The 21,435-nt window shown below is 50.8% G+C and overlaps 9 protein-coding genes across 9 annotated transcripts; 2 read left to right on the top strand and 7 right to left on the bottom strand.

Moving 5' to 3' along the window:
* Positions 1-1,020: 1,020 nt before the first annotated feature.
* Positions 1,021-1,993, bottom strand: An16g00680 (uncharacterized protein; the record flags this gene model as incomplete). The annotated part of the gene is made up of 3 exons (XM_001397345.1): positions 1,021-1,484; positions 1,539-1,787; positions 1,846-1,993. 3 exons carry the CDS (start codon positions 1,991-1,993, stop codon positions 1,021-1,023), a joined length of 861 nt encoding a protein of 286 aa, XP_001397382.1.
* A 443-nt stretch (positions 1,994-2,436) lies between these two features.
* Positions 2,437-4,056, bottom strand: An16g00700 (uncharacterized protein; the record flags this gene model as incomplete). Its single annotated transcript, XM_001397346.3, has 1 exon — positions 2,437-4,056. The coding sequence occupies one exon, from the start codon at positions 4,054-4,056 to the stop codon at positions 2,437-2,439; it is 1,620 nt and encodes a 539-aa protein (XP_001397383.3).
* A 1,013-nt stretch (positions 4,057-5,069) lies between these two features.
* On the top strand, positions 5,070-6,186 carry An16g00710 (uncharacterized protein; the record flags this gene model as incomplete). Its single annotated transcript, XM_001397347.1, has 5 exons — positions 5,070-5,312; positions 5,382-5,606; positions 5,682-5,843; positions 5,906-5,998; positions 6,061-6,186. 5 exons carry the CDS (start codon positions 5,070-5,072, stop codon positions 6,184-6,186), a joined length of 849 nt encoding a protein of 282 aa, XP_001397384.1.
* A 160-nt stretch (positions 6,187-6,346) lies between these two features.
* On the bottom strand, positions 6,347-8,036 carry An16g00720 (uncharacterized protein; the record flags this gene model as incomplete). Its single annotated transcript, XM_001397348.1, has 6 exons — positions 6,347-6,616; positions 6,669-6,761; positions 6,813-7,310; positions 7,366-7,578; positions 7,629-7,754; positions 7,806-8,036. The coding sequence occupies 6 exons, from the start codon at positions 8,034-8,036 to the stop codon at positions 6,347-6,349; spliced, it is 1,431 nt and encodes a 476-aa protein (XP_001397385.1).
* A 480-nt stretch (positions 8,037-8,516) lies between these two features.
* An16g00730 (uncharacterized protein) lies at positions 8,517-10,648 on the bottom strand (the record flags this gene model as incomplete). Its single annotated transcript, XM_059744887.1, has 14 exons — positions 8,517-8,844; positions 8,899-8,990; positions 9,038-9,161; positions 9,209-9,299; positions 9,350-9,463; positions 9,507-9,558; positions 9,606-9,659; positions 9,721-9,880; positions 9,938-10,008; positions 10,057-10,110; positions 10,160-10,241; positions 10,285-10,364; positions 10,414-10,491; positions 10,547-10,648. 14 exons carry the CDS (start codon positions 10,646-10,648, stop codon positions 8,517-8,519), a joined length of 1,482 nt encoding a protein of 493 aa, XP_059604740.1.
* Positions 10,649-11,192: 544 nt separating this feature from the next.
* An16g00740 (uncharacterized protein) lies at positions 11,193-12,235 on the bottom strand (the record flags this gene model as incomplete). The annotated part of the gene is made up of 3 exons (XM_059744889.1): positions 11,193-11,530; positions 11,589-12,009; positions 12,077-12,235. 3 exons carry the CDS (start codon positions 12,233-12,235, stop codon positions 11,193-11,195), a joined length of 918 nt encoding a protein of 305 aa, XP_059604741.1.
* A 554-nt stretch (positions 12,236-12,789) lies between these two features.
* Positions 12,790-14,851, bottom strand: An16g00750 (uncharacterized protein; the record flags this gene model as incomplete). The annotated part of the gene is made up of 2 exons (XM_001397351.3): positions 12,790-14,358; positions 14,438-14,851. The coding sequence occupies 2 exons, from the start codon at positions 14,849-14,851 to the stop codon at positions 12,790-12,792; spliced, it is 1,983 nt and encodes a 660-aa protein (XP_001397388.1).
* Positions 14,852-15,505: 654 nt separating this feature from the next.
* Positions 15,506-16,620, bottom strand: An16g00760 (uncharacterized protein; the record flags this gene model as incomplete). The annotated part of the gene is made up of 3 exons (XM_001397352.1): positions 15,506-16,300; positions 16,363-16,466; positions 16,563-16,620. 3 exons carry the CDS (start codon positions 16,618-16,620, stop codon positions 15,506-15,508), a joined length of 957 nt encoding a protein of 318 aa, XP_001397389.1.
* A 2,767-nt stretch (positions 16,621-19,387) lies between these two features.
* On the top strand, positions 19,388-21,365 carry An16g00770 (uncharacterized protein; the record flags this gene model as incomplete). Its single annotated transcript, XM_059744890.1, is given in 5 exon segments — positions 19,388-19,587; positions 19,736-20,113; positions 20,182-20,259; positions 20,330-20,681; positions 20,857-21,365. Coding segments are annotated over 5 exon segments (1,517 nt in total), but the record flags the coding sequence as incomplete, so codon positions are not given.
* Positions 21,366-21,435: the final 70 nt, after the last annotated feature.

Genomic DNA, 21,435 nt, shown 5'->3' on the forward strand with positions numbered 1-21,435 from the left:
ATATCCTCATTAAGCGAGGATACCACAGCTTGATATAGGTTTGCCCGGCCCCATTACTGCCTATTCTTAGAGCGAGCTAAATTGTGGGGTTTCCTGTCAGGGTCCGACATGGAGCTGCTGATCCCCTGGGCATATCCCACCTGTGAGATCAGGGACAATCAATATCTTGTAATTGACGACTGCTCAGGGACCTTCCCGCAAGCGGCATCACCTGGGGCGACATGATTGTCTTTCAGAGCAGCTGACATTCCTTTAAGGGGATTTTCCTAACGAGGAAGGTGGATAGTGTCTGCAGCATCTGGCGTCGGAGACTAGGTGTCTGTCGGTAGTTTTTGTTATTAATAAACTCACAGGATGCGACCGTTGAAAATGCGAGGGCTTAATGGACATACTGACCCCACTGCGAGGTAACCAGTCTGTGGCTGTTGTTAATAAATGGAGACATTTTACAGGGTCCATATCCTTGGCACTTGCATAGAGGACAGTACACATTACTTCCTGCCACTCTGTGTTGAGAGAGAGAAAACCCAGATATCCCAAGTAACACGAGTTTTCCGCAGACTCCTTCAAATCCCAGAACCTCGGACGGCCTAAAAGTGGTAAGAAAGCTTGTGATCCTTAAGCTGCCCCTGACTCGGAACAATGCGGTTGCCATGCATGGTCATGCGATGGGGCCAAAACTGGGGGCCGTCGGGATCCCATGTTGCCCTTTGCGGAACGGAGACTGGCGCGCATCAAGTCTATTCTAGTGGTTCAGGCGCAGGACCCGCGCAGCACGGTATCGGAGGCGTTGGGAAAAAGTATTCTTGTCCTCACTCTAGCTAAATAACCACAGCTATGATTCCACAATGAGCGGGTATGTTTCAACACCTTTGTGACGATGAATCGATGAGATATAATAATGTGAGAACAAAACATCTATTATGAACAGATTGACAAACACGATGAATAATGAGACAGTGAACGCCAGTAACCATGACAATCATAACATACATCACAAGGGATAATAATGCAAGTCTTTCAAACGGACGAAACCTCCATTTCCACCGGCACAGACATGAACTTTTGCGTCTTGATCACCTTGTCAGAATAACGGTCTCCACGCCCCAGATAGCAGTTGACTTGGCTGGGATGGATGAATTGGAGTATCTCCATCGCCAGGAACATCAGCAACGCATCAAACACATAAATGAAAACCTCATGCTTCATGAGATAGCCGTCATATCCCTGCAGGTACTCCACCACACGGACAATGGAACGGACGAAGATCAGGACACTGGAGATGTAAAGAGCGTTCATGTGGCGACGCCAGATGTGCGATAAATCAACGGAAGTGCCGGTGGGAGCCTTCGCTAGTCGCATTTGGAAGATGAGCGCGGTGATAATGAAGAAGCCGAAGAAGATAATCTGAACAAAGAGACCGCCGATAATAATGTGCTCGCCCGTGGATGGGTCGCTAGAGTTGCTGACCATGAGACCAGCGCCTACTGTTCTTAGCGATACTGCCAGAAAGGATTCGGAGACAGGAATATACGCACCAGAGGCTTGCATCAGAAAGGAAAGAACGTCGCCCGCAACAAAGATCTTGGTCACCCAGTTCAACCTGAACACCGAGTACTGTTCGGCTTGGACCATTCGAATGATGCGACCGAGGGTCATGTAAATACTGGCAGCCAGGAAGGCGGGAGCGATCAGAATAAGGGCGCTTTGCATGGCATACGAGCCTGTGCTGTAGTTGGGGCTTTCAAGCGATGACAGCAGACGGCCAACATATCCGATTGTTTCCACTGAAGATGAAGCATAATGTCAGTAGTAGTTCTGCATGGTCGGGGTTGGGTGACTGACAGATTCCTCCAATGAAGAAAGGGATCATGAACCACGTTCGCGTCCGAACCAGCTGCAGAAAGTGCAATACAGTGCTGATGCCGAACAGAACAACAAAGATGCCTGCTGCCGCAGCAGAGGGGGTGTAGTAGTAGAGAGTGAATGCCATGGCTGTTGTGCAACAGAGAAGAGCTGGAGTTGATGAAATTGCACCGGGGCAGGGAGCGAGGCCCTGCTTTTATGGAGGGCCATCACTGTTGCCTTCCATTTCGTCCAGTTACCGATATGGCAACGGTCGCGATATACGAGAGATGATAGTGCCTCTGTCCCTGAACCTCAGATTGGAGATCCGTGGCTGGGGGATCAAGATCTGCCCTACTGGGAGCTCCTCGTTTTCGTTGCGTATGCCGTTTTGGGTAAGACGCCCCTCGTACTCGCACCCATGCCCGAAAGAGGCAACTCCCGGCTGATCTCCAGACGAACTCGAACGTTTAAATCTCTACAATCTAACTTTTCGACTGGGTCCGGAGAGATTCCGGTTTAGAACTCTTTATTTTCCGTATGATACACGCCAGATACCCATAAATAAACTATAGAGAACATTCCCGTTGCCTAAATGGCTTGCTGCGCCCGCTGCTCCTTCTGAGCGAACGAGTCCATGGGCTTCAAGTTCGCCTTGGACGGTCCCTCCACGCAAACCCCATCGCAGCTGAACCGACTACCATGTACGGGACAATCCCAGCTCTTCTCGGTGTCGTTCCAGTTCAACACCCCCTTCATATGCGGACAGACAGCGCTGAACTTATGCGCCTTACCTTGCTCGTCTTTGTACACGGCCACGGGGTTCGTCAGACCCTCCTTGATGACGCCTCCGGAGCCGACGGCCAGATCCTCGATATCCTTAATGTCGGACTTCATCCAGCGCTTGTACTGGGCGTTAATCTGAACATCATGCTGCAGCATACTGGGTAGTGATTTGACGATGCTGGACAATCGATGGGGGTTATACAGGCTGGCCCATGGATTGTCAATGCCCGTAATCTCGTCCGCAATGAGTCTGCCAGCAAGTACGCCGTGTGTGAGACCATTGCCACTGTCTCCTGTGACAATATAGGTATGGTTCAAGCCCTGGTTCTTTCCGATGAATGCCATGTAATCGACAGGCTCAAAAATCTGTCCGCTCCATTTATAGTCGACTGTCCCAGCCTTGGTGAAGCGTTCACGGACCCAGGTCTCGAGTTCCTCGAAGCGACCACTAGTGTGCTCCTGGCCGACCTTATGATCACATCCTCCGACTACCAGGTAGTCGTCCTTCTCGTCGCACTCGGTGAATCGGACGTACTTGTACGCTTCTGCCTCGTCATAGAGTAGGCAGTCCTCGATCGAGCCCTTAGGAACACGAATGGCAATGCAGTACGTTCGCATGAACTCCATCTCGGCAATGACACTCAATTTCTGGAGCGGCACACATGTCGCCTCAACCATATCTTTGGCCGTAATGGTGTAGCCATCTGCGGTTGTCACTTGCACCAGGCCGCTCTCGCTGGATGACATCATGCGCGTGTGCGCATAGCATTGAAAGTTTGGCTGCTTCTGCAGCCAGTCGAGTACCCCGACAAAATACTTGGTCGGATGGAATGTGGCCTGGTCTGCAAAAATGGCACCGTCCCGCTGGTCGATGCTGCCGTCCCATCCCTTGACGGTGAGCCCATCGCGGTAGGAGGCAGGAAGACCAAGCTGCTTCGCCAGCTCCGCTTCCTTCTTCAGGCTAGCGACCTCCTTTTCATGGTTTGCGTCGCCGCGGGGGTACTGGGAGATTTCGTAGCCCGGAAGTGTACGGTACTCGCACTCGATTCCAAGCGATCTGGAAATCTCCCCGACTCGCTTGAGCGCCCAGGTATGACTCTCGGCGGCTGCTTTAGCACCCTGCGTACCATGCTTCTTCTGGATCTCAACATATCCATCATCCAAGGCATTGGACAAATGGCCACTAGTCCGGCCACTTTCTCCGGACAGGACATTGCGGGCCTCGATCATGGTAACTCGCTTCCCGCGATTGACCAGTTCATAGGCAATGGAGATACCTGCAATGCCTGCGCCGACAATGCAGACTTCCGTTTCGACGTTCTCATTCAGCGATGGAAACTTGGGATACTTGGAATACGGCATGGAGTGAACCCAGACGGGGTCCGTCTCGCCAGAGGTGTTCATCCAATGGGTGGGGCTGGACATGGTGGCTAGTTTGCGTGACTTTGGAGGGGGGGCAGAAGTTGAGTATGAGGCGACCGTATACAGAAGTTGATAATTAACTCGTTTGAAAGAGGTACGTTTACTAGCAGCATGGCAGGCGAAGCTGCGAAAGCTCAGTTTATACAACATGGCAGGGTCGTGCCAGATAAGACCAACCCTCCCCTCTATGCGCAAAATGGGCGTTCCAGTGCGGGTTTATGTTCACAATATACCCCGGAGGCATCATGATGACATAACGGCAGACGCAAGAATTAAGTTGTGCGACGGCCAGATAGAGTTCAAATTGAGATCTAGACAATGGAGCCAATGACCTCGACTCGCTACGAAACCGGGTTTATCGTCAATTTTCCGGGGTGGTGGAAGAAGGATAGTCTAGACCAGCTTGCGTGAACATAGCATGCGGGGCGTGGAGATACCGGAGAAGGCCATTGTGTTTGTGGGTAGACTATTAGACCTCCCGTAGACGTGCGTATCCCATTCATCTGTGGTCACAGCACGACCTCCTACGCATCTAGATTAGACTTCATGAAAGGCTACTGTCACTTGACTCGCGCATAGTGGTAGCCGCCGAGGATAGGTTTCAGCCACCCGGTCATGGCGGTCCTCGAGCACATGAGCAGAGTATGGCGGAAAATATATCCCCAGAAGTCGGCGGGAGATCTCCCAGCTATTCCCCCCGCATTCTTTGTTGAAATGTGCGAAGTACGTAGCTGATAAGCAGAGCAATCATGACATTCTCGGTGGCAATAAGCCCCCGCTAATTCGCTGATGGTGGATGATGGACTATCAATAGCACCACCAATGACCTCACCATGACTCCCGGACCAGTGACGCCATCACCACCCACCAACAACCAACCCTAACGACTCAACGAATATCCAATACTCTAATCAGCCGTCTCCCATTACCAACAACTGACTCTTCTACTCCCTGTTCTATTTACATTTTACCTCCTAAGAACCATCGACTCAATTGACCATTGCATAACCACCAAAATGCCTCGCAAAGTCTCCTTCTCCGAAACGCAACTGCCCAACTTCGACAAACCTATCCGCCCGCCCTCAATCAGCGTCGACTTCTCCACCACCGCCCCCGAATGCCCCGTCACTGCGGCCCGCGAGCCAGCCCGCTATACGAACGACTACATTGAGAAACCCGGTGTCCCGCGGGCCAACACCACCGCGTCAATTGACCGGCCGGATGGGGATGAGAGCTACACCAAGCAATTTAGTGACTTCGTACGTCCTACCACCAAGCCAATAGATTGAAAACATGCGCACTGACATTATGATGAATTGATGGTGAAGACCCCCCTCCAGCAACATGTCCTCTTCTGGGACCGCGACCGCGACGGCCAAATCTACCCCTGGGACACATATATCGGCTTCCGCGAGCTAGGATTCAATATGCTGTTTTCCTTCCTGGCTGTTTTGATCATCAACCTCAACTTTTCCTATCCGACTCGTCTAGCGCATTCGTTTCTCCCGGATCCGTGGTTTAGGGTATATGTGGATGCGGTTCATAAAGCTAAGGTACATACCTATACTCCTGCGAGCACGATTCAAGGCTTTTGTAGAGGACGATGGCTAATGAATACTAATGAATAGCATGGCTCCGATAGCAATACCTACGACCCCGAAGGACGTTTTGTTCCTCAATCGTTCGAGAATATGTTCGCCAAATATGATCGTGATGGTGACGGGGCATTGACACTCCGCGAGCTGTTTGATATGATGCATGGAAATCGGTGCGCGGCTGATCCATTTGGTGTATGCATGGCCCCATCTATAGTAACTCTGGTGTTTTCACGGTAGCTGATGAAAATGCGTAGTGGGGAGCTGCAATTTGTGAATGGGGCACCACATGGTTGCTCATTGAGAAAGATGGCAAAGTCTGGAAGGAAGATGTGCGGGGGGTTTACGATGTATGCCTATGCCTTTATTTTGCCTTGATTGGTGTGAGAATTGTAGCTAATGATGATGACAGGGTTCATTGTTTTGGAAGGTCCGCGAAGCGAACTATTCCGGACGGGGGTGGTCGCAGGGGTTCAGACCGGGGTTGTGGATCAAACGGACGGTGAAGGGGGTTTTGAATGCATATCTGGATGGTTAAGCATACATGCATTGCATTAGACGACTAGAGATTTATAGAGCGATCTGGTTCGCTATCATATGAGGTTCAATTTTCTTTGTCGAGCATAATATCAGTTAGTTCTGGCATGGAACAGAGACAACATTCCTTTAATCTCACTACTACGTGGCCTGTAGACAAACTAATAAGTATACCGAAACCCCGGCAGATCCCCAATGACCAACTCTCCCCGATCAACCCGACAATTGCGCAGATACAACCGAATCGTCAACAACCCCACCAACACTATCGCGGCAGCCTGCATCCCAATACATGTAAGCATCCCCGGCCGGTACTCTGGGGCATCCTGGGACCGAAAGACCAGAGACCCAACCATGCCGCCCGATGCACCGAGACCGACGAAGATGGCGCTGCAGGCTGCTCGCTTCCACTGGCCGCGGACGTTGTTGGCCTGGAGGGAGTCAGCATTGATGGTATAGCTTAGTTCGAAGGTAAGATCCTACCTGATATGCCATAGCAGCAGGAACATTCGAGTTGGCTCCCATCGTAGTAAGGAAACACCCAACCAGTCGGGGCCCGTTGCCCTTTGTGAAGGTCTAGTCCTGTCAGCGATGCCTACTATGCCCTTAATATGGAGGGAAACTGACCATCAACGGCAGCCCAATCAAAGCCAGCATGGCATTGAAAACGATAATTGGCCCTCGTATCCGATACTTATCCCCAATCCAGGATGTCGCGAACATGGTGATCCCCGCAGCCACGTACGGCGGAGCGAAAAGACACAATGACGCTCCCATTGAGAATCCCATCCCCTCTCTATAGATAAGAGGCAGGAAATATGCGATCGAGTAAGCGGTGGTCGTGGTACAGAAATAGACCAGTCCAAACCCCCAAATATTGATATCCAGCGCAGCGACAAGGTACTTCTTAAGATCAAACGGTTCGAGTCTGACGTCGCCGCGGTCGGCGTTGATCTGATCAGTGATGAAGTCGTATTCCCGGTGCGAGAGGAATCGACTCTTGCTTGATCGCATGCGGTCCGGAAAATTAATTAGAACGAAGTAGCTTATGGCTGCAAGGGTGCAGGTGATGAGGCCTTGGATGACGAAGATCCAGCGCCAGGCTGTGAGGCCGCCTAGACCATTCTGTTTGAGCCGATCGTTAGTAGAGGAACGGTCAGGGAGGGGGGGCCACGCGTACCATGAAGGTGATACCATAGGATAGAATGCCGGTAAATGCTGAGGCTACACAGCCGAGAAGGTAGAAGATGGCAAATCGCTTCTGCATCTGATAACGGGTGTACCAGGTAGCAATCAAGTAGACAGCAGCGGGGAAGAACCCTGCTTCTAAGGCTCCGATAATGATTCGGATGCCAGCTAGCTGGGCCCAGTTATGAACGAAGCCACCGCACATCTAACATGTTAGCTCTTGTCCAGGAGGAGCGTCTAGGGAAGATTGCTTACCATGCTAACACCCCAGATAAAGCAAATGCCCGCTAGGAAGAGCTTCGGGCCCAGCTTGCGAATAAATACTGGTCCGAGCATCTGCAGGCAGATGTAGGGAGGAAAGAACACGACAGCAATGACATTCTGCACGATCCTGTTAGTATTGAGATGGTGCTCGAGCAATGACAACCTCACATATTGATTGCCCTGGAGGTGCAATTCCTTCTCCATTCCCGCAACCGCTGCAGTAGACAGGTTCCCCCGGTCAATCAGCGACACGGTGTGCAGGAACCCCAGCATGACAATCAATCGGGCATCGACCCGACGGATAACCCGTCGCTGCTCCTGTGGAGTCAACTCGGTATCATCGGTCCGGGAGCTTTCTGCCTCAACGGCCAAGCCTTTAACAGTGTCGTCGTCGGCCATCATCCCGAGGACGTTGCAACTATCCCGTTAGCTACATTGAAGGGAGTGCTCTTGCTTTGAAGGAAATTCGTAGGGTCTAAAGTATGATCAAGGCAATGATGCAAATTTGGTATCGATGGCGACATTGCGAGCATTTTTCGAGGTCATAGATGCTTTTATCAAGTCATAACAGAAGAAAGTGTGTTAATGGATAGATTTGCATTTGCGGGGAAAGCTCAAGAATCGGAAATCGGCGTTAAGCATTAAGCTACTACGTGTAAAGTAGCGATATGACTGGCCAAGCCCTGTAGACTGGAGATAGTCTCTCGCAGCTATATTTAAACGCCGAAAGCCGAAGAAAATAGCCATGGCGGTCCGCGTGAGTGGTTAATGTTCCAGGGGCCAAGGATCGATAGGCGTCGTCATTGACATGTCAACTCCTAGGCTGCCACGCCTCTCACAGGCTGGTTTTTCCAGCTATTCTGAATATGCATGCTACCACTAAGCCACTGTGCCTTCACTAAATCTATCCTCATCTGCAGTCACATTCCAGTCGTCAACCCGACGTGTCTTCGCCTTCCGCCGTTCTTCCCACTTGAAGGCAAAATGGATGCAAACAAACAACACCGCTGCCAAGCACGAAAGGCCGAGGTATAGCTTTGCTCCAATGCGCCAGTGAGGAGCTTCCGATGCTGGGTATGCAGCTATGGGAAGGAAGGCACTCAGCAAGTACGAGAAGAGAGTTCCGGTGGCAAACAAGACGGTGCGGACTTGCGGCTCCGTCTCCAGATGGGCAGATGCCCACGCACACAAAAGCATTGTCGAAACCCTAAACAGTAGACGTCAGCTGGGTTTCCTGTGCCTATCGATAGGGGAGGCTTACGCTCCGACATAATCCATATACCACCCAGCCATATATGTGTGCTCATTGCTCGGTTGTATCGTCAGGATAATCAAAGATACAATGTTGATTACCTAGTACTTGGTCAGTACCAACAAGTGACTTCTCTGGTGTGACTTACCGCATGCAAGAGAAGGAACGGCAGCCTGACTCCGAAATAGTCACTGAAACCGCTGAAAAGGATCTCAGCAACAAGTTGGATTGCTTGACCAGCGATCGGAAGGTAATCGAGCATGGCCACAGAGCTACACCGAATTAGACTTGGATGCAGACAATGGGGTGAAACGCATACTATTTGGCAGTTCCGTCAGGGTTCTTCAACGACTTGAGCCAGAGGTTGAAGTAGCTCGTTGGCGTTGTGCCGGTGCCGATGGCCCAAGCAACTGGAACAATGTTAGCTATTGACTATATGATAGCATGAAGTGACTCATACTGGCGAACAGCCATAGATGCCAGAATCTGAAACAGCGCAGAAAGCTTTTGACTTGGATGCCGATCTGCGGTTTCCGGCCCACGCGGCGTGTGCGTGCAATAGCAGTCTCTGTATCTGGTTAGCCATTTGTTTGATACCTCCTTTGATCTCTACTTACTAATATGCTGTGGCCTGAGATAGATCTTCGACAATGGGTTTTGCCTTTCAGGCTATGCCCATTAGCAGGTATCCCATCAGAAGAGTTGGATTTTCTCACAAAGCCAGGTAAGATGATGAAGGCCAACAAAGCGATGAAGATTGTGCAAACGCCCTATCCATAATATTTCTCGTTCAGTCATATGAACACGGGCATACAACAAAGCGAGACATACGTTTATTATGAAAGCCCATCGCCAGCCACTTCGCCCCATAACACCTTCCAGGTTGGTAGACATTGCGCCCTGCATGGCGCCAGAAAGCATAGCCCCAACTGGCTGGGCCATGTTATATAGGCTCATACGCAAGGCCATCTCATGGGGGAGATACCATTGGCTTTGATCATTGTCATTAGTCGTATTCACAACTTGCAGAGAGCATTCCGAGACATACCTGATAATGGTAAAATAGCCAGGCCACGTCGCACCTTCGAAGAAGCCAATAAGGAAACGCAAGCCGTACACCTAGCCAATTAGCTATGCCGAAGCATGTCCAGAAGCTGGGGGAAATACCTGCTTAGCAGACGTGACTGTGGATAAGCAGCAGGTAAGGATACCCCACAACACCTATCCTTGTTGGTCAACCATGAATCAACTACGTGTAGGGAAACCTCACCTCGCATGCTGGCAGCCATATCGATGGCCCGATGTGAGAAATGATGATGCACGAGGGATAAAGCATAATCATGTACCCGATACTGATGGAGTCAGCATTAGCGATAAGCAGGGGTGACGACTTACTTGAAGAAGGTCGTGAAATAATTGTATTCATTCCCATAGAGCTCAAGATCTGTCTCCATACCGGAAACATAGGCATTGCTCTGCCAAGCATAAGTGCATATCCCTTTTCAGATCGTTGCGGATACTAACAATGTTCGTTTGGTCCAGGTACTTGAATGCATATCCCAGGAACCCCACGACAAGGAAGAAGCAATCGAGCCTCCATACCTGAAATTGGTCAGCTATTGAGCACATCCACGATGTTGCGTGGTAAAAACAATACCAGTGCCGTCTCATCCTCCGGTCGGATCTCAACCGATAGGTGCTCGTTCACAGATGAGATCCTATCGATCGGGCCTTTGTTGCTATCCTCGGGTGTCTCCATTTCACATAAATTCTACAATGGCGACGAATAACCATAAAAGAATCGACAGTATATTCGGGTTCCGAATGGATATAAAAAGCATGCAACATTGGGATTGTGGGAGGAAAGTGCGTTCAACCACGTCTTATCGGCGACCTGCAGGCATGGCATCAAGGCGGGATGTGAAGGCGTGCTCTGTATAGCCCGCCCCGCTCAATTGGTCTGATGCAGGCCGTTCGTCGCCAAGCAGACCAAGGAAGCTGCTGACGTTGAGGTCTAGAAGATCATCTCCGATAACGATGCAGGTGCAGTACTCAAATTGTAGGTATCAGGCTAGACAACATCCGGACCGGCTTCAAGTATCCCCACTATCGCCACCAGCTGTCCAAATTACGAGATTTGTCGCTCTAACAACCGATGAAAACGATCTGAACCAATCCATTTCCAGACAGTTACTCTAATTAAGGTATTATGCTTACACAAGATTCAGGCTAATCCCTTTCTGAATAAGTACAAAACCAGACCGCGGAGCTCTGACCAACCCGAAAGAACCAAAATCGGTAGACTAAGCAAATGAAGCCTTATTCTGCTGGAGGAACTCCTTCCAGCTGGTGAGCTTGTACCCGGCCTTAGCCACTAAATCCTTACTCTCGTTGAGACTGCGACCATTGAAGTAACCCGGGTTTCCAATGAAGAGATGATTCTCCAGCATTTCCTGGCCAATCGGACCAGGCATGAAAGACATGTACGTTTCGGAGTCTACCTGAACGAACTGCGTTTTCTGTCCTGTCACCTGTTCAAACTCCTCCAGGATGCGAGTAGGCGTATAGTAGTCTTCCGCCACTAGGATCTGAGCACCGAGTGTCTCGGACCGGTTCTTCAAAGATGCAGCGACATATTTGCCTTCATTATGCGTTAGCCAGGACACTCTAACTGAATGAAAAAGCTAAAGACGACATACCCATATCAGCCGCAATATCAATCAACGGAAACTTGGCCTCCTTCCCAACAGGATACGCAACAGTCCACACCCCGTTCTCGCCTTTCCGCAACAGACCAACAGCAGTGTAATTGGTCATGAAATAGCCCGGCAAGACAAAGGTCGCCGGCACTCCCAGCGAGCGAATATACTGCTCCACCTGGGCCTTATGATCGAAGTGATGGACATTCTTGAGACGTCCGGCTGTTGTCTTTGTCACATTAAGCAGAGACGAGTAAATCAAGTGCTGAACATCCAACTCCCTAGCCACGTCGGCGACATTCTTCCCGTGAACCAATTCTGCATCGGAGCCAGGAACACCCCAGGCGGGAATGGTGACTAGGAAGACAGAGTGGCTACCCTCGAGGGCACTCCGGATCGATTCTTTAGAGTTCAGGTCCGCCTAGATGGTCTGTTAGAGCGGGATTCGAGGCAGGATGAAAGATAAGACTTGCATTTCTGATTTCAACTCCCTGCTTAGCCAAAGCTTGGGCTTCTGGCTTGCTGGCATCGCGAGTGATACCGCGAATCTTGAATTGCTTGGACAGCTCCGGGTCGTTGAGGATGGTGCGGATGACGGATCCGCCCTGCTGGCCGGTGGCACCGAAGACAGTGATGATCTTAGACATTTTGCTTGCGAGGTAAATAATAGTAGTATTCAGAGCTTTTGTTGCTTTTTAATCTGTTGAAGTAGTACTGATAATGGAGGAATGATGCTGGGGGATTTTGGCCCGGGGCGGGCTTCCATTATATGTCTGTCGGACCATCCACAGCAGCTGACCATGACGGGCTTCTCGCATCTACTAGGGCTTTTACACATCTCTTACCCATCGCGTTCGACTTCAACTGCGTAGAGGGGTGAATGACATAAACCACCTTGTAAATCGGCCTTGCGTGGCCCCGAGGTTAGTCAAAAGGGCATCCATTCCTGACTAAAAGAGGGCGAGGGTCGGGTTTGATTTCAATCCCGAGGGTGGATCGCCGCCCCGACCGTGACACATCTAGAGATGTTCACGGTCGCCATGTTTCAGGACCGCTTTCTTTTATCACCATAAACTACATAGACGGTAAATTTCTCTGTACAGAAATGGTACTGGTCTTTACATCTCGAGTTATTTCTTACATTTGATTTACGCCGACCAAACACTTCGTCCAAAGACAACCTCGGTCGGGAGCCCGACCGTCACAGCAATGGCTCCCACAGCCACTCCATGCCCGAAACACCAAAACCAGCCATCCCCAGTGAATACGCATCCGGGGGAAGAGATCCTTGACCCAGGGATACCTGAGAGAAATCCATACCTGGCAGAGGGTTTGTATTAAAGGACATCAAACCCGACCCGATGCTATCATCATCCTTAACCTCCGTGCCCAGTGAGGAGCCTGGCGATATCCCCATCTTGGCCGCCCTGGTCGATGCCGTCCGTTGCATCAAGCGCTTGAGGGGCTTCCGGAGCATGACACTCTGGGGCGAGCCATCTTGTTCCCATTGCCGCTGGATCTCCGTCACCACCTGCCAGGCATGGTCGGTCTCGGCCGTGATAGGGCGGTTGCACAGCTCCGCGAGGATGAACGCGACCGTGTGCCACTGCTTATAGGTCTTGCATAGCCACGCCCATTGCGAAGTACTCTCGTTCGTATGCAGCAGAATGGTGAATTTGATCGTTTCGACGGCCGCTTGAAAGGCATCATCGCAGGCGGCTTGCGACCATCCGGATCGAGACTCATGGCTGGCCATTTTGTTGTAATGGGCGTATAGCCACAGTTTTGACAGGGTAAGCCGGATAATCATGGCGTATACCCATTGAATTGGGATGTTCATGTCCAAGTGTTGCAAAAAGCGACCTTCCAGACGGTTCGCTACAGTGGTAACGAGCGGTTCCTGATCAGCGGTGGATTGTGCATCTCTTGCACCACCGTTACGCCGATTCGGCCAGTTAAGTTCCGAGATGATGTCGCACTGGATTATGAGGAGGGTGATATCGGTGGCACCAGTCTTCTCCGGTGGCAGCTCGGTCATGGATGGGTCCAGATCTGCCCCGTCGATGTTATGGGGGAGACGAGTGTCAAACATGCCTGGCTGGATTTGGGTGTCGGTCCCTTGCTCCTCAGAGCACACCATATCCAGAAGACAGATGTGCCACCATAAGCGACGTCGCATTTCCGAGTCAAATGGGCTGAGTCCAAGGCTTTGACCGTCGCGATGAATGCCCTGTCCCTGAGCCACGCGAACCACAACGGCAGACGCCGCCCAGACGAGTCTCGCATCGCCTCTCCAACGGAGACAGAGCAAGAAGATCACCGCAGCTTGCAAGACGCAGATATTCTGGGACTTGATGAAGTTGGCTCGTACCAACGCCTGGTCCACGGCGAGCTGATAGCTCTGGATGGCCTTTTCGCAATCCATACCCACCAAGGTCATGCACTGGTCTGGGGGTATGGTTACGATGGCAGCGAAGCAGACGGCGAGAATGAGTGCTTCGCGGGCAGGGTCCGGATTGATGTTCTCGGATTCTTCGCGTACCATGATCTCCACGGAAGGTACATGTAGAACGGCGAGTAACGGTGCCACATTGTCTTGGTAGACTTGCCATAAGCGCTGCATCTGATCTGGCTGGAGATAGGTGTCCCGTAAACTGTGATTGCGCCAGTTGCCCCCGAGGCTACTGGCGAAGTGCAAGCCGGATGTCTCTGGGGTCTCCAGTTCATCCTCGGAGGATGATGCATCACAGATATCCTGTAGTTCTCGGATCTATAATAGTCACGAACACACCCGTCAGGGCTCTTGTTGGGAGAAGGAACAAGTATCAGACGAGGAAAGTTGATCTAACCTTATCCCCCAGCACAGCCGAGGGAGCATCCCCCACATAACGACTCTTACCTTCCTTGACAACTAGCCTGCCTTCCCGCTCGCCTGGCTCCAGTGGACCAGCGGCCTCCTCCAGAGGATGGCCGAGTGGAGACGCTCCAGCCTCCGCGGGTTGCTGAGCTTGAGCGCGCAGGAGCTGGACCTCTTGCTCTAGCTGTCGCAGCTGGGCCAACACCTCCGCGATGGGAGGCCGTTTGAGCTGTCGGGGCGCTCGCTTGGGACCCGGAAAGACACATTGCTCGCCGCCCTTCACACACCGGCCGCAGGGAAATTTCCGGTCGCATCGGAGCTTTCTGCGATTGCAGGGGATGCAGCTACGGGGATACGTGGTCTGGGATGATGCAGTTGCTTGCGCCGGGTGGGATAAATCATCCATTTTGCGACATCGCCATCCCCTCAAGATTTTAGATGGATTGTTGGCAGAACACGAGGCGGGAGAGAAAGAGCGATCGGGCGCGGTCCGAGACACAGACAGAAAGTAAGAGAAACACCCGGTCGCGTCAGCAGATCCTCACCGACGACGCCTTGGATTCAATCCATCCAGCATTCATCACTGAGCTCTACCTACTCCGCACCCCGCAATCATATGGCTTTGATTATCTTCTCTGCTAGTTACGATGCTAATACTAATGCGATTTGTCTTGATCGCTGCTCTGTGCCAGTTTCATGCGCCACCAACCTTCCCATGCGCTATTCCAGCCCGAGCTAGATTCCTCGGTACGGCCACCCTTGTGTGTCCTCTTTGAGGACGTGGTTTGTTATAGAGACCTGCCAACACCAACAACAACAGCCAGCGGCGCGATTTGGGCCCTTTCCTGGTCGTTTCCATATCGTCAACGGCACTTGCTACCGTGAGGAGACGTCATAACGGGACCAGCCGTGACTTTTCACCGTAGGTTCTTCAGCCGCGACCGTGCTGTAAAGTCAGTCCTTGCGTCTCGAACATGGAAACATCGAGGTGATGTTCACTTGGAATATAATCGACTTTTCGGACTATTCGCAGAAATACTATCCCTCTCCTCCGTCACAATCAGCTCTTTGCTGGACGCACCGAGGCTGTCTCGGATGGCAACTCTGGCAGCAGCGTCTCCGAGGAGCCGACCGATTTGTCGTAGTAGATGTCCGGCACCACCTCTGCTGGGAGCTCAGCGATGAATTCGGCGGGTAGTTCGGCGGGCAATTGAACGATCTCATCAGCAGGCATCTCAATTGGCTTTTTCTGAATGTCTGTGCCGGCAGACGACTGCGATGGCCGTCCGGAAGAAATGGAACCTTTGGTGGAAGCCGAAGAGGTAGCGCACAATTCCGGTCGAGGCGCGAACAGCTCGGAGCGCAGGACGTTCATCAACTCGTCCGCCTCCTCGGGGGGTGGGAACTGGCCCTCGATTAAATCGCGCGCCTTGATCTTCTTCCCATATAACTTCTGGTTTGCGCCGCGGCGTTCGAATATCATGCTCCCTTCCGTACTGAAGCCGCCAAAGAAACCTTGATTATGGCCGTAGACAAAGATGCCCGCCATCCCACCGGCACTGACCACTCCGTTGACTTCGCCAAATCTTCCCGACGGGCCCATGGCAAATGAAGCAGTCTTGCCCAGAGACAAACTCCCCAGCTGGGCAAATGTGCGAACGGCGCTGGTTGTGTTGAGGACGAAGACGAAATTGGTCACCTCCACGCCCAGCTGCGATCCTACTCCGACTCCGGCTGTCAGGATGGCTGAAGGAGCGGACCAGTCGCCGTCCTCGAGGCGCGCGATTAAAATGCCCGAGCCCATTCGTACAGATCCAACGATGCCCAGCTTTGAGACGGAGAAAATTGCGAAGCCCTGCCCTTGGCTGGTCAGTCATTCGCGTAAGGATGTTTTGCGACCGTGGTAATGCCACTTGCCTTGGCAGCTCCGAGGACTTTCGGGGGAATGAGGCTGTCGCGGCCGTCCGGGTTCAATGGGTTCGTAAAGGCGTCTAGAATCCGGGCGGCTTTGTTACATTCACCTGCATGAGGCGTTGGTCAGTCACCGTCTCTTGTGCCAAGTCGAGAATTCAGAGCCAATGTCGCTGTGCGATGATCGAGAGCGGGAATAAACCTACTGCGAAACGAGCCCGGGAAAGGGCTATGCATTTTCCTCAGCTTCTCGAACGGGGGCATGATTGCAGTGATTCCGTTAACAGCGATGATGAAGATAACCGATGGATGGGTTCACTCGCAATAGGGGAGCAGAGTGACACAGAAATAGAAGAACTGAGCTCCATTCAAGTGGGGGAGGTGGTTAAAATCGACATTTTGACTCTGTGTTATCTAGACTAGCGGGGGGCTTGTGTTGAGGCGCAATTTAGGTGTTCTTTCTGCCTTCCAATCAGCAATCCCGGCCACTCTGATCATCATCGTACGTGGGGGAGCTAAAGTCGGCCAGCGCCTGAATTCAATGGATTGGGGGCGAGAAGGATCAGCCTGTGCAAGCCAAAGTGGATCCCGTCAGTCTTTCTCTGCCGTGTCCCATGCACGCTGACCATCTCAATTCAGCAACCACTTCGGAGGGGGTTCCCATTCACGATTGATCTATGCATCCTCATTTACTACTCTTCCTCTTTATACAGTCAATTTCGTCATAAATCAGTGGCTGAGACAGCGGAGTGGCTTGAACTGCCTATCACTTAAGTAGTAGTTCATGATGACCTTGGTGGATATATATTTTCGTCTCCCTGCAGCTGATGACCACCACAAACTCTACCACCTCGCAGCTTCTTTGACTCATATGGCCATGATGATCCGAACCGATTGCCGAAATAGGAACATACCAATAAAACTTGGTACACTCGCCACATGGGAGATCAAACAGACGTCATTACGACCGTGTCGGAGGAAAAACTACTTACGGCCCAGAGTTCATAAACGCAACGGGCATAGATGTCCTGTTATAATCTTCACCCTCATGCCCATGCCCTCGGCGGGGGTTTGGAGCCAGTTAACTTGCCTTTAAGTCCTTTTGAAAAAGAACCTCGATCGATAGACCAGCGGCTATAGACACAGCTCACTTAGAGAAGTAAATTTCACGCCTTGAACAAGTACCCATCAATGTTAGTACCAAATTGTAGCGACTGGACCTTTCCAATTAACATGTTCTAAAGTCAACATCAGTCTGAACGTACGGAAGTCAAAGCCCTTGCGTTGTATTGACTGCCTATTATATAGGAGGCGACAAACGCAGCCGCATTATGTTCACTCCGTATAGGAAATGTTCCAGAGAATTGGGCATCGCTCTATGCCCTCTCATTCTGTCCCATACCCACCCCAACTGTCATTATGTAAGGATGATATTGCACAATTTTGACCTATAAGATGTATTGGCAGACGAACGAGCCGTAGCCTAGTTCAGAGAGGTACGGGGTTAACTTTCATACAGAGTACATTAGAGCTAACCACAACAGAGAGAAACTCCTCCCATACGCATTAGTTTACGCTACTGTGACTCAAAGCAACCCCGGTAGTCTAAATATGGTCTAGGCTAGTGGGCGTTCTTTGCCATCATTGAATTAGAAATAATAGATATTACGCAAGAGAAGTGCTGAAATTAGTGGGGATAAGAATGAGGACGTGGACAGAAATTGGCTATGTATTGAAATAAGTAACTTGGTAGGACGATTGTTAGATTTGTGATTCTAGGGAAATATTCAGAATTAACCATACTTTCTACGGTGCAATAATAGTTACACCGGGTAGGGATTAGAGTTGCATTTCATGGAAAAGTAGCAGAGGTCCATTGGACAACAAACGTATCGCAGAAAGTCTGTATTTGCACAATACAAGGTTATGGAGGTAATCAAAAAATGCAAATACAAATATACAATTTAAGACTGTATCACTATACAGGTCCAAAATCATTGCCTGGACCGCGACCACATCCACACTGTATGCAATTGATGTTAGGGGAAATCACCCCAGCCGATAGCGTACACTTTGGGTGGTACTACTGTAGTGTATTTGCACCCACAGTCAGGCCACACGGCTAACCTGCGCGGTTTTGAGTGGATGAGCACCCAGGCCTCAACTTTCTTAGTATATGAGGCTCGGTAGCACGTGCTAGTCTCAAGGGAAATGATTCGGAACGTGCTGATTATCAGTAGAAAATATAGAGAGTCGGGGCCCTGGGGGAGGTGCCTAGCCGGACCTGGGATACTTATGCCCAATCCGAAAACGGAAGTGAACGTGCTATTTCTCTTAGCGCCGTCAGAAGAAGCTCTTTATGGCTATGAGGGCAGGACCCCGATATGACCTGCACTATATATTAGATTGCGAACGCATGGCCCTGGTGGATGGGTCCCTAACTCCCTGCTTATGCAATGTAACACAGCTATTGAATAGTTCGTGCGATGTACCAATCAAAGTGAAAATGCCGTGAGCGCGTATCACGAAACCATGAGCCTATAATCATATTTATTCCGGGATTGGTGCTTTGAAAAAATCGTAATCGTATCATATTGGACCCTAATTCCAATCAGGGAAGTGCAGTCAGACGCTAAGAAGCGATCCATGTCTGGTGGGGGGCTGGATGGTTTCCACAAACCGTAGGTCTTCCGGCGGGCAAGAAACGGGTTTCATGACTTTGATAACAAAGAGACAAGGCAGCAACTACTTAACTAGTGGGGTTGGGAAGACTTAATCCCTGTAGGGCATCGCGAGCAGCCACAATACAGCGCGTATACTTTCCATAATTCTACCACCTCCCGAGCTACCTAGTCGCAATGGTGGCTACCGAGTGCGAATTTCGCAAAAGCCCCTCCCAGAGTAATCACAGGATGGTATTTAGACACGCGTAGCTCCTAGGAATCTGAGACCATCAATTATAGTACGTATACGAATTGCATTCCCATTATCTCCACCCCAAACACTCATTCTGAACCTACCAGAAAGAGAAATGGCGCGGTGCGATTTGGCCGACCCTGCGGCACGGCCCCTTTCCACGTCTCCCAAAACCGTCGCGAGCAACAGTGCGGCAGTGGCGAACCCAACAGAGGTCGACTGGGATGGTGACGCTGATCCTTCAAACCCCATGAACTGGAGCTTCTGGTATCGATGGTGCCACATCGTCGTGATATCGCTGCTCACGTTCGTCACGTAAGTATGAGCTTTTCTATATGCTGCCAGTTCACGCGCCACCCGGGTCCCCACCGACTATTGCATAGAAGGTCGTAGTTTGGTGGTTTCAATGTTAACCACTGTTGTACTCCGATTATTCCTTCTGCAGCTAATATTGTCGCTCTAGGTCTCTAGGCTCCTCCATGCTGGCCCCTGCAGTCCCCGATGTTATGAGGTCACTAGGCTCCGACAACGCGGAGTTGGAATCGTTTGTAGTATCAATCTATGTCATTGGATATGCTTTAGGCCCGCTTATCGCTGCCCCCATGTCGGAGATATATGGGCGTAGCATAGTTATAACGTGTCGAACGTGCTCTTCCTCGGTGCGACAATTGGATGCGCACTGAGTACTAATGTGGGAATGTTTCTTGTCTTCCGGTTAATCTCCGGCTGTGCTGGAGTGACACCCCTCGCCCTGGGAGGGGGCTCAATTGGGGACCTAATGGCTCCCGAGAAAATGGGGACTGCGATGGCGATTTGGGGACTCGGATCTCTGGTGGCTCCGGTAGAAACTTCCTTTACCAAAAACATCTTGTTTGCCATGTAACTGACCCAATTTCCGATGGCTTGCAGGTTTTTGCCCCTATCGCTGGAGGGTATCTCAGTGAAAATGTTGGTTGGAGATGGATCTTCTGGGTCATAACTATTCCGGTAAGGGGTGTCTATATATGTGAATAGCTCCAGGACTGATCAAACACTGAACTCGTTTGGGTAAATGTAGATGGCTGTTTTAACGATATTGTCAATCGTGACCCTTCGTGAAACGTATGCCCCCATACTGCTGGAACGAAAAGCACGGCGCCTACGAAGAGAGACGGGAGATCGTGATCTCAGGTCACGTTCAGCTACACCGAAATCGCAACATGAGGTTTTTTTTTATGCTCTTGTGCGCCCTTTAAAGATGCTCCTGACTTCCCCGGTTGTCATGATGCTTGCATTTGACGTGGCTGTAGTCTATGGATACCAATACCTGGTTTTTACCACACTGTCATACATTTTCCAAGATGTGTACCATCTCTCGACAGGCCTGTCCGGGCTGGTTTATCTTGGGGATGGGATAGGCACAATATTAGGTATGATGAAACCTTGATTCCTTCCTACGCCAAGCATTCACTTCTGCTACCCCTTCTCTCCACCGGTTCACCCCAGCCTCTCAATTCTTGGTGCACTTGTAGACCCCCCTGTGCACCCTGTCGTATTGCAGACAAGGAACCATTTTGAGATTAATATTGATCACCCCTGAACCAGGGATATTCTCCATCGGTTACGCATCTGATAAGGTTGCTGAGAGAAAGAAAGGAAGACTAAGTGCACCAGACGAAACATTGCCACCAGAAAGCTGGTTATGGCCCATGATACCAGCTAGCCTTCTGACACCAATCGGTCTCCTGTGGTACGGCTGGTCACTACAGGCCGGGTTATTTCCAGTTGTGCCTTTGGTGGGTCTCGGCGTGTTTGGCTTCGGGATGATGGGCATCTTTCAGCCTGTGCAGATCTATCTGGTAAATGCATTCCCAATACATTCGGCATCAGCCCTCGCAGCGAGCAACTTGCTGAGAAGTTTAGTGGGTGCACTGTTGCCACTTGGAGGGCACCGAATGTATGACACCATGGGGCTTGGATGGGGGAATAGTCTACTGGCCTTTATTGCGTTGGCAATGGCGCCGGTCCCGATTATCTTGATGAAGTTTGGGGAACGAATGAGGCTGAGCGATAGAAATATTGAAAATGGAAGGACTCAAGGTTTTACGAGCTGAATACTACGGAGGCGTGAGTTTGGAATGTAAATTGACTGGAGATCTAATCTAGGAAACATGTTATGAACTA

The sequence above is a fragment of the Aspergillus niger genome, assembly GCF_000002855.4.
Source record: "Aspergillus niger supercontig An16".
In the NCBI taxonomy this organism is placed as follows: Eukaryota; Fungi; Ascomycota; class Eurotiomycetes; order Eurotiales; family Aspergillaceae; genus Aspergillus; species Aspergillus niger.